Below are 18,368 nucleotides of genomic sequence, written 5' to 3'. Positions count from 1 at the left end.
AAGAACATTTAGAAGCTGTGTCAGTAGTACAGAAAGTATGATTCGCAGTAATTATTAGTTCCAGTCACCGCCACCAGGCTGACAGCCTCGTTCTAAATTCGGTCAGCACGAATAGAATGCTCTACGCATCGATGTGCGCAAGAGGCTTACTTCCGCTTGTCGCTTACGGCCTGACATGCGCACATCGTTATTTGTTACTTCAGCGGGCATCTGCAGTTACTTCCCTTAGAAAACGGAAAGTGGATTTACGTTGATTTACTTTCTGAGATTGGGTTATTCAGGTCATTCCCTTCTAGGGATGAACTATCATGGCGGAGGAGAAACAAGTTAATGCCATGTTTCGTAGGCATGAGCAATTAAAGCGGTGGGAGGATTCTGAGACAAACAGGGAGCCAGGTTCACCTAAATTAAAACCTAGAAAAGTTCAATTTCAAGATGGATGTATATTTCTGGCAGCCTGTTCGAGTGGGGATCGAGAAGAAGTCACTAGACTTCTGGACAGGGGGGCCGACATCAACACTGCGAATGTCGACGGTCTGACAGCCCTCCATCAGGTAAAAATAGACTGAAATCGTCTAAATTATGCTCTATACCCACGCCACAAACTGGTATCAGACTTATGGTTGTATTAGCAGAATGGTATCGCGTGAAGATCAACACGATCACAACTTGTTTTGCTACAATTTGGTGAATACTCTCCAGTTGTTGACAGTCGGTCGTTTCCGATTTTGGCTGTAAACTCTCCTAAATGTACTGGTATGTTTGTAACACAGATACTGGCTGCTGACAGGGTCTTATAAATACGACCTTACATGAGAAGTTCTACATGTTTTGCATCAGTTCAACACGAAAAGTTAAGGAATTTCACTATGAAGTGCGAGAGATGCTCCATGACATGCCAGGAAATGACATACATTTAAACACAGTCCTGGTGTTGCACTGATGAATTTGTTTACATAGTTTTGACAAGGATATGACACAATGTGTGATTATCCAAGTTTGCATAAACAATGAGGACAGAATATATCAGGACATATCACAGTGGGATAGAAAATGTGAAATTTTGTTTGCGAGCAGTAAATTTCGAGCTAATGAAAATATGACATAATATATTTGTAATTGATGCATCTACTATTTTAGACTTAGTGTCACATTTTTATCATTACATTGAACAGAATTGTTTGAAGAAAAATATCCACTTATATGTACCATACTAATTTGCATTACCATATTCGCTGTATTCAGTGCCCTGCTCCTATAAGCTCCCCCAACCCACTTTTCAACCAATCTGTAATTAATCTTTATATGCGCCCCCAACACTACCGAAGAATTTACATACTTTCATTGGTATTCCAACTAAGTTTTGTCACTATAGCTCTATCTCTAAAAACAAACTTCATCTGGTTTTGAAAAATATTGTGAATGTGAATTGTGAAATATATAACTTCAAAATACTGTTATTTGATTATTATTCTGCATCCCCAAACATGCTTAATCTATCTTAAATTTGATCTGGATCTGGACTCTGGCAGACACAATACAAGTTTATTAAGCACTTTTTGTTATTCAACCAGATTTGCTTGCTAAGTTCTTGTTTTCAGAATAATGTTCAGGACAGTAGTAGGGGTGAACTGATACATCGGTGCACTGGTGCATTGTTTTCAGAGTTTTCATGCGACAGTACCTTTTTTCTGCATCGATACGCTTGCTAGAATAAATTACTTACTTCCCATTTAAATGACCCCCCACCCAAGCGTCTTTGTCAGTTAGATATGGCAAAATGTGTTGTAATCAGTTTTTCTAGTTCGGCATGTTCACTACAAACAATAGCCACTACAACCATGTGTGTACAGCTAGCTTTAGCTTTGAAACCTGCTCTGAAATATTTATGGTCCAGACGTTTCCACGTGATTTGACGTAAATATGAGTATCACAATACATATTGTTTCATGACCTAGTGTAAATATCGCGGACTATATCATGTATAACAGACTAATAATGTAAGACTAATTTGAATTTGTTTTTCCTTCAAACAGATAAGGACTGACAATATTCTGTCTCTCGGTCACTGAACCATATTATTTTCCCTTCTGCCCAGACCTTACTGTACATGCTGTAATGCTGTAGCTCTAAATGAAGCAAGTCTTGATTTTCAACAGGTTCTCTCTGGGGCTCCTTTTCATTTTAAATTGAGTTGTTTGTTTCTGTCAAATATATATGTTTTCAGAGAGACTTTAAGTGTTAGTCCATATGAAACCATTACCAATGTGTTTACTTATTCAGTTATTACAATTAATTTAAGCAATATTTTGTTGAAAAGAAGGATGTCATCATTGTTATCCTCATGTTGAAATGCGAAGATTATGGTTCCGAGATATGATACCAGACATTATGTTATATCCCTATATCTCAAGAGTTTGAGGCCTCAGTGTTTGTGTGCACTCATCGAACTTATTAACCAACATGATTTTTCACAATTCTATGTACATGGTATGTTGCAGTCTGTCATACAGGCCCTGAAACAAATATATCCATGCAAGTCGATAATATTTGGCAAGTCTAGATTGCTGCAGTATCAGAAAATGAAGAAGGTCTCTTGGCACCTTTTGATTATATTTTATTACTGTAATTTAAAAACTGTTTATTTGTGTGTGTAAAATATGTATCTTCCAGCATGTTCAGAGACTAGATGTTAGTCTGGGTGTGTTGTTGTGAGGTAGTTGATGGGGTCCATCAGTGATCTAAGGCATCAGGGGAGTAGTATATTTCATGACAAGGAGTTATTTGGAAAGGAAGATATGTTTTTTTTCATGTTCAGTCATCATGGTCATGTCAGAAATGAATTTCTGTGTCCAAGTTGGAAGTGATGCCGATTGTTTCAGGGGGCTAGTAAACAAATATCTAAGGATCCGGGGAAGAATAGGTCTTCAGCAACCTATGCTTGCCCTAAGAGGCGACTATGCTTGTCGTAAGAGGCAACTAACGGGATCGGGTGGTCAGACTTGGTTGAAGAGTGTCATCTATCCCAATTGCGTGGATAGATGCTCATGATATCAACCACTGGATTGTCTGGTCCAGACTTGGTTATTTACAGACCACCGTCATATAACTGGAATATTGCTGAGTGCAGCGTTAAACAACAAACAATCAAAAACAATTAACTAAATGAACATTTCAGGTGATTGGATCCCTGGTTCAATAGTTGTCTTGATAGGGAACAGAGCTGGCAGTGGTGTAGATGTAATATTGCTGCTGAGTGTGGCTAGTGCTGAAAGGAAAGACCATCTCTCAGCTGTGGCTGGCTGATTTGGTGTGTCGCTGTACTCTGGACATGCTGCTAGTGAGGATAGATTATTAGGCTCGTTGAGGTAATGTCTTGTTTCTTGTCCACCCCTTAAATAGACTCTGGTCCAACTGTTGTTTTTCTTTTTAACACTGCTATTGTTAAGAAATGACGTTTTCAACTTATGACTTTGTTTTTACTGTTTTGCACACCCGGTGCCATTGATAGTGTGAGATATGCACTGGAACATAGCCATGGTCACATCAGCTTATCTCCTCATACTTCAAGCACTCTGGGGTGTGGCCAAATGAGGTCACCTGGTACGTTTGAAACAAGTATACTTGTTTGGATTTGTAACCTAAATGAAAAGTAACCCCCGACCTCCCAACCCAGTATTTTTTGTGTGTGAATAGTCAAGAGAAACAACAATATATGTTTAACTAGCCTTGCTTTATTTGTGATCGGTTTTCTTGCTTCTGGTCAATTTTCTTTGTTTTGAAGGTAGAGACAACATGACAAGTGTTCTAAATCGGAGATTGTTCCCATTTGATTTGACCAATTGCTTTGATTGGACATGTGCCCAAGGGGATTTCGGATTGGAGTTGGTCCCCAGAAACCTATCCTGGTTGTAAGAGGCGACCAAATGGATTGGGTGGTCAGACTCTGTGACTAGGTTGTTCTTGTACCCCGATGGTGTGGATCATTGTTCACAATATTAATCACTGGGTTGTCCTGTCCAGACTTGGATTATTTTACAGGTCGCTGTTATGTAGCTGGAATGTTGCTTAGTGCCATGTTAAAATAGCAGTCAATCGAACAGTTAATTTTTGCAGTGTCAACACTTTTATGGTGATCATTATCAGTGATGTTTATGGTTTAAGATCACATTGACCTAATTTACGTTCTTGACATGTGAAAGATATACTTTCATTTTTCTAAATTAAAGTCTTATCAGACAAATGGGATGTGAATTTGTATGGTTTTGGTGTGGGCAATAACTGACATTATCCAACAGCAATTAGCATCACATTGATCTGACCAATCCATAGACATGATATTACTAAGCATGCAAGGAAACCTCAAAATTGTAAGAACTCAGTGTTTAGCTTTGTAAGAACTCAACATGCTCAATAATGCAGATTCCCTCACATGCCATCCTTGAATGGTGCCAGGTTGTTGAGTGGGGATAGTTTCATGTGATGCTAATGGCTGATCTAACCATGCTAACAGTTTGTCTAGTGATGCAAGGGATGACTCAGAACTCTGTTGTGATGAGATGACATGTTGCTGATCTCAGCTGATCGCCAGGGGTTTTGGAAATGATCCTGTGCTGTTGTTGGGGCATATGCTTAAAAACCCAATGCATTTTGATTTTCCTGACAAGTTTGGTTTTCTAGCTCAAATTTGGTAATTTCACCTACCTGGAATTACTCCACTGTCTCTTCATATCAAGTAAAACGAGTTTGAAACATTGCCTGTATTGACTGACATCATGGAGAAGTAGTGAACACTATCATGATCATCAAACATGTCCGTTAAGGGAAGAAATGTTGTGCCATGCTTGGGGATTGATAAAATCAATTGATGGCTTTGAGTTCAGAATTGGTATCATTTCCCCCTATGAAAATCAGATTTCGTTAATGATGACTTAAAAAACCCAGCTGCATCAAGTAAAGGTTTATGATGGATGAATTGCCGTGGATGTGGGGTGTTGAGGGAGAACTGTATTATCAATTAGACTTTATTCAGGTGAACTTGATAACCCAACTGCAGTTATGGGCACAATGTGGGAACAGTAGATTCAACAGCAGCAACACAGCAGCACATGGTTTATGACTATGTGATCTAGCTTTTATTATTTGGTTTGAAGTGTAATCATACGTCGTGGCTGGTATATACATGAGCAATTATGTGAATTGATGGGGTGATTAAATGTGTTGTTTCGCTATGTTATGGGGTTAGTTTGTGTAGTTTTCTTGGAATCGTATATCACAGCACTTGCTCACAGAATACACAGTATTAATGCCTTGCTGTAACACTGTAACATGTATACAGTGCTGTTTCAGGATAGTGAAATGTTGTAAGGACTTGCTATTTTCTCCTTAAACATGATAGATGTTGTGAGTGAGTTGGGTTTTGACACCGCTTTGAACAGTACTCCAGTTATCGCTGCCTGTCAGCTTGATGTGGAAGGAAAGACCAAAGTGATGCAGGTCCTAGGCATTTACAAGTTTGTTGAAACTCACAAACACGGGTATGGTGCTGACAAACCCAGAAACATAATCAGGGCGAACCAGGATTCGAAACCACAATCAAAGTTTCTGGCTTGCATGCTAAGGGACACAACTCTGCACAGCAAATTGTAGCGCCTCAGATGACTAGGCCACTTTTCCCCCTGATAAATGTATTAATATTTCATAAACAACTAGTACAAAATGAAATGTGGACTATATGGATTTGTTTCATGGTTTCTCCCCCTGATCTAACAATAATTCCAAGTAATTCTTCCACATTCTTATTGCTAGGTGTGGGTCACAGGAGGCCTAGTCGTCTTAGGTGCTGCAGAGTTGCATCCCTTAGTGTTCCAGAAACCTGTGATTGTGGGTTTGATTATTAAGCAAACAATTCAGTTGTGACCAAATGATTTGACTGTGTTTCAGTCGACAAAAGTATGTTTGTTGAAGAGCAATGGAAATTGTAAAACAATAACAATGTTGTATTATTATTACTTACACTGGCAAAGTAGTGGGGATGGATTTGTAAAACAAAGAAAGAATATCAAAAATGCATCCTATCCTCCAAATCATGCTAATAGAGCCAGTATTTCTATATAGATACATAAGAATGTTAACTAAGACTGAGTGTATGGAGGTTATTGGCAAGCTTGTGTAGGATACAGTGTACTGTGCCATGAGCCAGACCTTGTTAACCACAGGTGATGAGGGGATACTATGGGTGTGGAATAAACCTTCTGTCTTCAGTACTGTTGGAACTTTCTCATTTGAAGGTTTCCGATTAGTTCATCTTCGTCAATGAATAATTGTCAGTAAAATGTTTCAAGGACATGGTAGAGCTGTTCAGTGATAATGAGGCACTGTTGATCATGTGTGTCTGTAAACATTTGTCCTGCAATGTGTTAATTGAAGTGCATTGTTACAATAAATATTCAATTATTCTTTAGACCTATGATTGATGAAATGTGAGTGCTGCTGACACAAGTTTGTCAGACTTTTACTGGAATACTATTTGTAAATAAAATTGAATTGAATTCACTTTATTGTTTTTAGCATAAAGAAATATCTTGATCATGTGGATACTACATCACATAGTAATAATCACTTAATTTAATGACTGATCAGTTGGCCGAAAGTGATTACAACAAAAGACAGATGAAGACATTATTTCCCAATCCCATCAGCATGATGAGCACTGTTATTTTAGAAACATAACTAAGTATATCAAACATATCATAGATTGTTGGGTATTCAGGTGATCGTTTGATTCATGAGATCAAGTAAAGTCTTAATAGCAACATTGATATTCAGTCAAGTCGACTGTACAATCTCACAAAGGCAACAAAAATACATGTAGTAGATAATGTTGGAGAGACTAAAGACAATGATCAGCCAATACAGGGATCTTTCTAGATCTTCTGATATTCGGCCCCAAGTCTGCAGCCAGTATTGGTACCTGTGTCCGAAATAACTGCCTTAAGACTACCGTACTTACATATTCAGTTTTTTTTTTAACTCCATCTTGATTCTCAAGTAATTGGTGGCATTATTTCACCTTAATCAAGACACGATTTGTCTCTCTTTCTTTTGTGATTTTTTTTAATTATAATGTTTAAATGTCATAATGGTAACTTTGAAGATGGGCAGACAGCATTTATTGGTCACCTGCCCAACTGTCTACTCGGGTTTTAAAAGTTATTTCAAACACTGGTTGGTACAAATTCTCAACTTGGAAATACAATTGTCCCTTTTCATGTTTTTGTAGTTGTGACCAATGATAACTAATGTTATGGCTTTGTAGAGACTTGTGCAGTATTTTACTGACAACAGGACCAGTGAATAGGATTGAAAACGCTCAAGTGCTTAGTTGACACAATTGCATTGTATGCAATGTTAAAATACCTGATATGAAATCCTTTTAGAAACTTGAGCAAAAATCCCAATTATGACTTTTTTCCATGTTGGAATCCCGCACATTCTTGCAATAACTTGAATAAGCATGATAAGGATATTATTCAATATATCTGTCCAGGGCAAGGTGACCCATCTACAGGAAGTTGGGTAGATGGGTTTGGGTGTTACTTCATCCAGATCATAAAATGTTAACAGATGGAGAGACAATCAATGAATCATGCTGATTTAGGGGCCAATATTCATAAAATGATAAATAAAGCTTGCAAACATATTATGATGAAAATATGATCAGTCTACTGTCATGTCTTATCTATACTGAACCGCAAAAGAAACATCACCCCAAGTAACATTGCATGAAAAGTTGTCATTTAAATATCTGGGTAATTTTTGTCAAAGTATCTAAAATTTTACATTACCTTGTCGGTAAAAATGAAATTTGATGATAAAAAACCAAAGCAGATGACAATAAAACCGATCGCCCAAACACATCACGGCAACGTCCATGGTAACCCGAGACACGCAAATTGAAATACTGATGCATTCCCCTATTTCTTGCCCTACAAAAATCGAGACTCGGTGACTGGGTTGATGCATGTCATCGGTCCCAATTGCGTGGATCGATGCTCATGTTGTCAATCACTGGATTGTCTGGACTAGAATCGATTATTTACAGACCGCCGTCATATAGCTGGAATATTGCAACAAACCAAAAAACCTACAAAAATCCATCCGGATCGGATAACATTCATTCGTTATTGAATTGCTACCACATGCCAAGATTGACAAGAAATCAGTGACACCAAGCCCTTGGATGATTGCAAGCTGGACAAACTGCTCAGCAAGTAGCAAATGCATTTCAAGTCCACGTAAGGACCATATACAGGCTCCAGCAATGATACCAGACCACCAACACTACAGCTGAATTACGTCCGACCAAGGCTGACAACTGCAGCTGAACTGCGTCAGGCGTTCCTCAGAGTGTGGACTCAAGTGCCTATGGCCTTTATCAACTGCCTCATCCATTCCATGTATCGATGTTGCACAGCAGTCATCAATGCACATGGCGGACATACGAGATACTGACTTTTGATGCCATTTTCTCAGAGACTAGTGTTGTCTTTCACTTTAAGAACATTTATTTAATTTCAACCTTGATGATCAGTTTTGCCAAGTTTCATCTTTTTTATATGTCTCCAAGTATGTTTACAGTGTTTGGACAAATAAGGTGTCTCATGTATCTATCCATGGTGATGTTTCTTTTGTGGTTCAGTATATAAATTGATCAATATAGAACAACATGTTTAGGGAAGTTGAAAAATAGGTTGCGATTAATTAGAAAGTGTACATTGAAATTAATAAATGCATGTATCATCACACTTGACTGCTGCTCTGTCTTGTGTCTAATGTTGCCAAATACATTAAATATCAATTACTTCAGGAGTGTTATGTAATTGTAATTATTCAGTGATGATAATTGGAACGGTTTCAGTCGAGTAGTGATTGAAGTGAGAAGTCTGATCATGCTAATTATTAGACTGACTATCATGTTATTATACATCCAGCTTGTAGGATCAGTAGAACAATCTTATGCAAGTATTGTCAGTATGTGAGCAGCACCAGAAACTAGACCTCATAATGATAATATATTGCAAACCCCTTAAAAAAGGCAAATTTCTACTAGTCCTTATGATACCTTAACTATTGGGCAGTTTGGCAAAAACTCTAGGACTAGTGCCAATTTCTATTGCTGATGTGAGCAATAATTGAGTTAACATATTTCATTATCTCACCACCATGAGCTACACAAATCTAGTGTTATGAATGTGTAGATGTACAAATGTAGCCTTCAGTCATATCCCTGGGACTTATCACTGGAACTTATCCCACATTGAGAAATCGCATCGTGGCATCGTATATGATTAAAATGATAACTCAATACTGCCTCGAGTGTGGCACCAGACAAGATGCAAGGCTCTGGCCAGTTTTGCCCTGACATAAATCAGCAGTGGTAGGCAGTTGTGAGAGCTTGTGGTATTAGGTGTGGGCTGTTAGAGGTCAAATGTAGGGTGTTTGTGCCCCTGAGACTGACACAGTGTTGTATGCCTCTGAATAATCTCTGGTCAATAGGTAGTACACATATACCATATGATATACTATTGATGTTACCTTTCTTGCCTTGGCTTGAATTCTTCACTGATTGCTCCATATTTGAGGAGGACTCCAGATCGACCTGTCATGTTGAATGACATGAACTTCGGAGCCAGCATATTTTTCATGACAGTTTGTTTGACATCTGCAGGGATAATGTCATGCATGTGCTGCTATCCTTTATCTTTTATAGGCGATGCAGCTTTCAATCTATGGTAATACTGAGTTGGTAAATATTAAGATGTTGGAATACTAAGTTACTATACATATTCTATGCTGAAATGATTGAAACATAGTAAGATTACTATTTGCTGTGTATGGTGATTTAAGTGTTACACATTTGCTTCATATCTTTGGTATATCAGATTACTTAGAGAGTGTGTTCAGTGTTCATTGAAGTGTCCGTTTCACAGACCACAGATGGGAATGTCCAATAAGCTTTGGTTCAATATTTCAATATATTAAGTGTAATCTAACATAGAATTGATATGATGCATTGTTTGAAATTAAGCCTGAAGGTAAATGGTCCTTGTCAAAGACTTAATTTAAAAGGTAAAGTTTAAGGAGGTTCCTGGATGCAAATACTATTGGAGCATACCCCGAGAACCCAGGACACCACCCCTTGCAGTCTGTGACTTAGGGCACTGGTCTTAAGCCTGAGTCTGGTCAAATGTCAGTCTTTCAGTCTAGTAAGTTTTGCTTGTTCAAGTCCATACATTAACTCTAAGATCTACTGAAAATGATGTCAAGTGACAGGTTCGGGTTAGTAGACTCAAGTTTTTGGCACACACACTGTCATAAGGGCTGACTAAAAGATTGGTAATCGGAATCATTGTTGATTCGAAGAACTATTAATGATTATCGATATGAAATCGATAATAACTTACATTAACTATTATGATGAAATAAAGTTTAGATTTACAGAAACTGACTTGTTATTGTGAATCATTTCAATTGTCAAAGACAGAAAGCAACTGTTTTTGTCTCAAATGTCCACAAAGTAATCCGTGTATAAATGTGTCACTGCTAACCAGTGGTGTGAAATATGTTGATACTTTTGGGAGTTTCTTGCATATTTGCTTAAAATTCCATATTTATGGCTAATTGATCAATATTTCGTTAACCATTATCGATCTCTATGATCTACATCGATAGCCAGCCCTAACTGTCATGTATATCGCCACTAGCTAGGACCATAGAATACCACACATTGACCTTCAACAGTCATGATGTTTTCTGATAGTCACATGGTATCAACACAAGATGTTAACATTCACAAGAGCAGACTAGTTTTATTTTCCTGTTCCCTAACCACTATTAGCTGACATTACAAATACATGTTGTAGCAAATTCTTTCCATGAAGTTATAGAGGTTTTTGTGCGTTTTTCAGAAGCTTTTGCTTTGACAAAAGTGTTCTGTCCTTCTGATCCTTCTGTAGAAGCTGCGTTTGTCAGAGCAGACTCAATAGTTGAAGTAAATTTGGTTCTGAATAAGAATTGAAATGATACCACTGTGTATAGTGGCCCTGGTCCTTCCCAAGATATGTACAAGGATAGATACCATTGGTCATATCCAACTACTCTGCAGCTCATTTCAGTCTAGTGGTAACCTAAAATAACTCCATTGTGGGATAAAACAACTGGTCCGTTAGTGTTGTGACTGGACTAAGACAAGTGGCTGTGTCTATCTCTGATATATACCACTAAACATCTGCTAAGGATCACACCTTTAACTAAAGATGACCAGTTTGGTCCTTAGCAGATGTTGAGTAGTATAGTTACTTTGACATTTGCTAGAGTTTTAGTATTGAAAAGCAAAATTGGAAAGGTTTCTAGAGTCTGTTTGAGAGTTTAGTTAGTGCACATGCGAACTAGCCCAGTAAATGTGAACTAAGTGTGTTGTTGCATCAGTCAGTATGTCAGTGGAAGTGTTACAGCAGAGATAGTGGGGAGGCGAGCTGTGTGACAGTCATGGCTGACCTTGTTCATCATAATTACATGGTTGGGGTTTAACATGACAATTGTAGGTGAGGGATTGACTGTTTGTTTGTGCTGCCTGCCGTCACCTGTGTTGCACATAGATCACAGGCTGTCAGCTGCCCGTGAATAATCTGGTTTGAACCCACAGTGGTTGATGCCAGCAGAGCAGGGTCCATGTCATCAGGGTATGAGGACACTTAATAAGCCCAGCCACACATTATGGCTGAGCTTGTCAGGACTTATGATGCACATGTACTTGGGGGGGGGGGTCCATGTAATGAAGGTCTGGGTTAGAATAGGTCTTCAGCAACCCATGCTTACTGTAAAGGGCGACAGTTCTTGTCGAATGAGGTGATGGGATCGGGTGGTCAGGCTTGCTGACTAGGTTGATGCATGTCATTGTATCCCATTTGAGTAGATCGATGTGCATGATGTCAATCACTGATTTGTCTGGTCTAGACATGATTATTTACTGATTTACTGACCTCTGTCACATAGCTGGAATATTGCTGAGTGTGGTGTTAAACAACAAACAAACATGTACTGGGGCTAGTTTGTCTCACAGTCCCTGAACCATATTATTTTCCCTATTTTCCAGATCTTACTGTAATTCAAAGATAGGTTCCATTTTAATCCTGTTTTGGCAATCATGTTTAGTGATGGCAACTGATTTCTTTTTTTAAAAGATGACAGCTGGTTTGATGGACAAGTTTTGTGATACTGATACTTCAGGTCACATACAGGAGTGTAGCCCAGTGGGTAGGGCTTTCCATCTCAACACAGATAGTCTAGGTTTGATTCTGGCATTGCTACAATGTAACCCCAACCATTAGTCTGCTTTTACAATATTGTTAACAACTGGTCCAAAATGTATTGTCAGCTAGTTACATTTAGCTCATGGTGTCTACCACTGCCCATAACTGATGTTTCCAGCCTTGTGAAGAAATTTTTTCAATAATGAAGTAAATTAGTAAAAAAAAAAGATTAAAAAAGTGAGAAGAATTCTTGGCTTGTTGTATTGGCTCGTGGTGTCTATCCCTGCCCTTTTGGTGACTCCAGCATTGATGCAAGAGTGTGATACTTCTGGACTGTGTGAACTCACTCACCCTGTCAGCCCACATACCCAGAACATAGACTCTGAGATACTGGATACACCCCGGAGCTGCATCATCACCTGGGAGTGTTTATAAACATACATGTTTCTACACACTTCCGCCACCGTCTCCATCACCAGTCGGAATTGGCATGTGTAGATCTTGAGAAACGTTTGTTTTTCCATGTTGGTTTCATGTTTTTTTGTATGAATGCGGCTTGGTAGAGTTATCATGTCTTGTTAATCACTGTCTGTGTGGTATTGGTAGCCGCTGGGAGTGGGTAGGCTATGAGATGTCCTAATGATCATTAAACACTGTTAGATATGAGGTCCGATCTCCCAGCATCTGCAACATGTGTATTAGACATTCATTAGTGGTGGTTACGAACAAAGTGCCAGAAGAGTCAGCTCTTGGATGTACACCACCAGTCACCAGGTACAATTAGCCTCTGTCTTCAAGTTGATGTACAGCATATATCCTGTAGAGTAGAGTCTCACTGAATCAATGTTAGGTGTTCATGTTCATAGGGAAGAATGCTAATTAGGTGGAATATGGTAACAGCCTGCGACTTTAGCTACTAGTCCGAAGCCAGAGTCTAGTAAAAGTCTGTTCAGTCTAGTATGCTCAGCTTATATTCCAGAATATCATTCTTGCTTATATTAAAGCGTGCGAAACTTTTAATGATCAGTCATCATCAATCGGCTAATATTAGTTCATATAATAACACTTAAGTCTTCTGAAACTTATGCTAAGACTCCTGTTTGGGAAAGTAGTCTAAAATGTTTGGGTGCAAAGACTGTGGTAATATTGTAATAAAGCGATGACAGTTTGTGTAAATCATATTACATATTAGAATTCATAATGTCTTCAATTTCTAAGATGTCTCATGGAACATTGACAAAACAGAAATATATATATATTCTTTCTTGCTTAGTTATGGTGTAATCTGACCACCTCCATGGTCAAGTGCAGGGATAGAAACTAACAGTTTTTGTCCACTAGTCCTTATAATGATAACATATAGCAAAACCCTTAAAATGGCCCAATTTCTACTAGTCCTTTGGATACCATTACTATTGGGCAGTTTGGTAAGGACTATGGGACTAGTGCCAATTTCTAACGCTGTAGTGGTAGAGCATCCGACCGCAGAGAAGGAGGTCAGGGGTTCGAAACCCGTCCGTGGTTGCTTGTACAAGTCCGGACTAATGCTAATATAATAGTGCTAGCCCACTGAGATACCGTGCTGCAGTTTAACAGCATACTGACTCCAAGTCGACCACTCCTTGTTTTAGCCCCTTAAAGCCGAATGCCAGGCAAGGTAACAAGTACCATCTTTTAACGTCTTTTGGTTTAGGGCATGCCACTGGTCGGACTTGCACAACCAACCACACACACACGCACACACATATGCACACACATATGCACACATACCTGTAAGGATGTCACTATATAAGTGCAATAAACTTGAATGCAGCATTAAACCCCATTTCACCTCACCTATAGTGTGAACTGCATGGTAGATAAAGATCAATGGAAAAGTGTGTTTTCATTTAATGTAACTTTTCACCATGAGGGGATTTTGTTTTTGGTTGACAGAGAACACCCAAATCTCATCACTGCTATGTACATGTGACACAAGAGTTGTATACTTACACAGTCACTTCTGAACAGATGTCAGTGTTCAAACTTTAGAGTCCTTGGGAGAATCTTCACCAATGGTCCTGGTTGTAGGGGCATCTTTTAACTTTGTATTGTTGCAGTAATGACAAGGACATTTTGATTTTTTGCTAAATTTCAATTATATTGGTGGTTCCTCAGCACCAGTCTGAATGCTTAACCACTAGCCCAAACCCCAGGTATAGGAAGTTTCCTCTCTTAGGCCAGTTGACTCTAGAACTGGTTACCTGACAGGCATGAAAACGTGCATATTATTGCAATGAACAACTTCATTGGATGGCTGCCTAACATATATTTTTTCCATGAGCACAAGTGTCGGGTTGAGAGACAAGTGTTTGGCACAGATGGTACCATGTACTTAACGGTGCACCATTATCACCTCCACCTTCAATGATTGTTTGAATTTACGTGATATGAGCTTAAAATGTATTTTGACATACACTGTTGTACGTTTAGGCCCAGATAACATGGTTACGGATGTTTCCTGTGTGGTATACTTTGTATCAGGATAGTGGGATGTGGTCTTCAGGGTACTCTGACAATGACGCAGTTTGGCAAATTGTTTTCTCATGGAATACGTTTTACCACTCTGTGCTAAATATAACAATATCTCCCTCACTTCTGCAATATCAGATTTCTGAAATATTTAAAGAGCTTGTGCATGGTTTTGATGATCAAGTTTGCTTAAGTTACAAGATCCCATAGATAATCAATCTCATACAGCTCCTTTGATGATTGTCAAAAAACCTAGGGCACTGCCAACAGAAATAACAAGATGACTACATAAGATGAAAGGTATAAATCCATCTTGCGTAAGCTTGTTATTGTGTGATGCATGTATTATTTTAGGATGTGTAGAGAATATAATAGTGTGTAAATGGCTGAAGATGACGGCTTGTTATTCTGAATCTATCAAGGTGATTCAAGTCAGTGTAACAAGATCATCTAAAGATCCCATGAGCTCATGTCTTACTAACTCTAGCTTTATCTGCACGATGATGGCAGCATAATAAATATCGGCCAACTACGCTCTGCCATTTCTCTTTATCAAGCCTCTGCAACGTTAATCACTGCCTTGTTATAATCCATATTCGTGGGTGTATTGGGCTGTATTTTAAGTTTCGAAGGGTGCTGAGATTTGGGGTAAGTTTATGGAATAAGTGTGCTATTCATGGAAAGGATTTGGGGGATAAATACCCTTTCATGACATTTCATGTGAGTTGGGCATGTTTTCTGGGTAGACCAGGTGTTTGCTGGAATGTTTGAGATTTAGATGCTGTTGAACTTATCACCTGTTCCCCCTAAGACTTAATGGTACAGCCTAGCTGAGGCAGCTGGTTGCCTATGTTGTATATGGGAGATAGGTTCCCCCTGACCTTTCAATGATTCCCTCTATATCAGGTGAACAATGATAGACTTGCCGAGGCTCCATTGCGTTGGTTAACAGAGACGGCAGTCATACATTCTGATAAGCCCGTCTTGGTTTGTTGATTTAGTCTAGATTGTGCAAACATATCATATTGTTTGTATGTCACATGTTTGTTGGTAAGATTTTGAGGTCTAACATAAATGATTTTCACTTCAAGATTCAGCTCAGCCAGATGAAAACAGTAGGTCTTTTATAAGTTTAAACATCAATGGATTCCAACCACTATCAACCAGTCACAGAGCTTGACCACCCGATCCATTACATTGCTTCTTACTACCTGAATCCACATGGGGGTAATGGTGCTGTATTCAGAAATGTGAAATGTTTTGACCTGAAATGTTTTCTCTAATATTAATTCACTACATTTGTGCACTGTGTAACGTGTGTGTGGTAACTGACTGTAGCTATGGATGCTTACATGACATGCTGATGAGGTTTCTATTTCCCAGAAAATGTGGACAATTTATGACCGGATCAGCTGCACAATTTCCTGATTTCAAAGTTTAATCAGTAGTTTTATGGAAAACGATAATTGTTGAAATTATGCTGTACAATGGAAAATGTTTATTATTTTGTTATTGAGTTATACTGTTTACTCATAAAAGGTGGAGATATTATATATGATATGGCGGAAATGGCTTGGGAAAGTGTCTCTTAAGTATTTCAAGTATCTGAAAGTTCTCACAATTCAGGAAAATGTCCACTGACATCCAGTAACAATGAGCATGATGAGTGAAGATGGCTAAAATACGCCTTGTGTAGCACTGGGGAGGTTTACTGCTCCCATCTTAATAGGAATGTGGATGCATGATTTGTAATTTGAGTTGATGCAGGATATGATAGATGACTAGTTGTCACAGAGGCATTGTGTGGTATTATTGGACTAATTAGGAGTCTGTACATAGGATGTATACACTGTGAACTGCTTGTTTAGGACTGGGTCCCAGCACCTAGTGCTTACAGTATGAGCCAACGGTTGTGGATTGGATGGGCACAATGTGTGACCTGACTGTGTCGATCTGCACAGTGGTGTGAATCCTTGCTCAGTGAATCAACTAGTGGTTTGCCTGCCCTAGACTGGACTATTAATAGCTGTGATGTAGCTAAGTATTGCTGACAGGTATATAACAACATTCACTCACACACTGATACGTTATTAAACAATGGGCTCTTTATTACAGCAAAAGCTTTTAGACTGAGTATTGAACATGTTGGGGGTATTAGAGCTAAGAGTGGCATAATAACAACTTGTGCTTGTTCTGTCTGAAAGGCAAGATATGAAAGGGTTTTCAGAGGTTTAGCATTTCTGGAGACTTTCCCAAGTCTATGTGCTGGCTTACAGCCAAGGAGTTTTGAAGAGCATATCTGGAGAGCTGAAGTGCCTGTGCTGGAGAAGACATATCTTTAGAGACTTGAACCAGTCTACTTGCTGACATACAGCTACAGAGATACCAGGAACAATCCTGACATGAAGTATCCGATAACTAATTCTTGAGACATGGCCAGTCTAGGCCCTATGTTACAACTTTATGAAGTGCTAGTAAGTCTGACTGAAGTATTGTTCTAAAGAGCAATTTTGTCCCGCTCCTGCAATTCTGTCCCGTGCTTTTGAGCCATAGGTGTCTTGTTGTTGAGACTGGCCCCAGTCTATGAACAAACATATGCTATTGGGGCACAAGAAAAACTAGAGTAAGCTTAAGTGTCTGACCAGTTGGAGATTAAACAAGACATACCCCAGTTACTCTGTACTTGATTCCTTCCAATAAGCATCTGATGTTCGCAGGCTCTGGCTAAGTACAAGTGCTTGATCTATAGACACACTGTGCGACTCACAGCATAAGGGAAGTTTGGGATATATTTGATCCGCACGAGTGCTCATATGAACACTGATTTGTTTCATTTAGACATAATATTTGGTCTCCTTGACTTTTTCTTAAACATCAAATTTTATTTGGTCCATTGTTAGTGAGTCATTAAAAAAGTGCTGATTCTGCAATAAGTATTATTGCTGTTAGTAAGCAAACACATCTGTTCCTGCCTGAGACTGGAGGCAACAACACCAGGCTGGTGGATTTCCTTTCAGGGTTAGATGTAGCATCTCCGCCATGTCTGTCTGCATTAATGGAAATAATCCTATTGCTGGGTGGAGTAACTCTGATAAACCTCAATTATTAACCATCTTTAATATTATGGTGTTTTGCTTTGTAACTGGTCAGAGGGAAATTTGAATTTCCCTGTGCTTGTTTGTCTTAAGCATGTTAAGTGTAAGGTGCACTTGTGATTTCTTGAATTTCATATTTTTTCATTAATCAAGGTAAATTTTGGAGGTTAATTGTAACACTTCCTAAGGTTATTTTAAATAGAGGGATAATGTTGTCAATGAAATAAACCAAACCGATAAACTTGGTATCACCCTCAGACAAATATGCAATGGGGTCACCTAGCAATGCCTAGCAGGAACTACTGTTAATAAAGTCCATACATTGATGCTATAGCCTACTTGTTCTATTAACTGTTTACCATTCCCAATTAGTTGATATACATTGTTCCTGATCATGCCGATATGTTGGTGTTACTGTCTACAGCATGGCTGCAAAGCATTTGCCACT

At 38.8% G+C, this 18,368-nt stretch overlaps 1 protein-coding gene across 14 annotated transcripts in view; it reads left to right on the top strand.

Moving 5' to 3' along the window:
• The first annotated feature begins 301 nt into the window (after window positions 1-301).
• Window positions 302-18,368, top strand: part of LOC139473962 (protein phosphatase 1 regulatory subunit 12A-like) — a 125,879-nt gene continuing 107,812 nt past the window's right edge. For all 14 annotated transcript variants that reach the window (XM_071256827.1, XM_071256826.1, XM_071256823.1 and 11 more), the window contains exon 1: window positions 302-554. In XM_071256827.1, coding sequence (XP_071112928.1) covers window positions 309-554 — 246 coding nt within the window. In that variant the 5' untranslated portion in view covers window positions 302-308. The remainder of the gene's footprint in view (window positions 555-18,368) is intronic.

The sequence above is a fragment of the Haliotis cracherodii genome, unplaced genomic scaffold, assembly GCF_022045235.1.
Source record: "Haliotis cracherodii isolate W230 unplaced genomic scaffold, xgHalCrac1.p SCAF_3, whole genome shotgun sequence".
NCBI classification, from domain to species: Eukaryota; Metazoa; Mollusca; class Gastropoda; order Lepetellida; family Haliotidae; genus Haliotis; species Haliotis cracherodii.
This window is presented reverse-complemented; position numbering and strand designations above follow the sequence as displayed.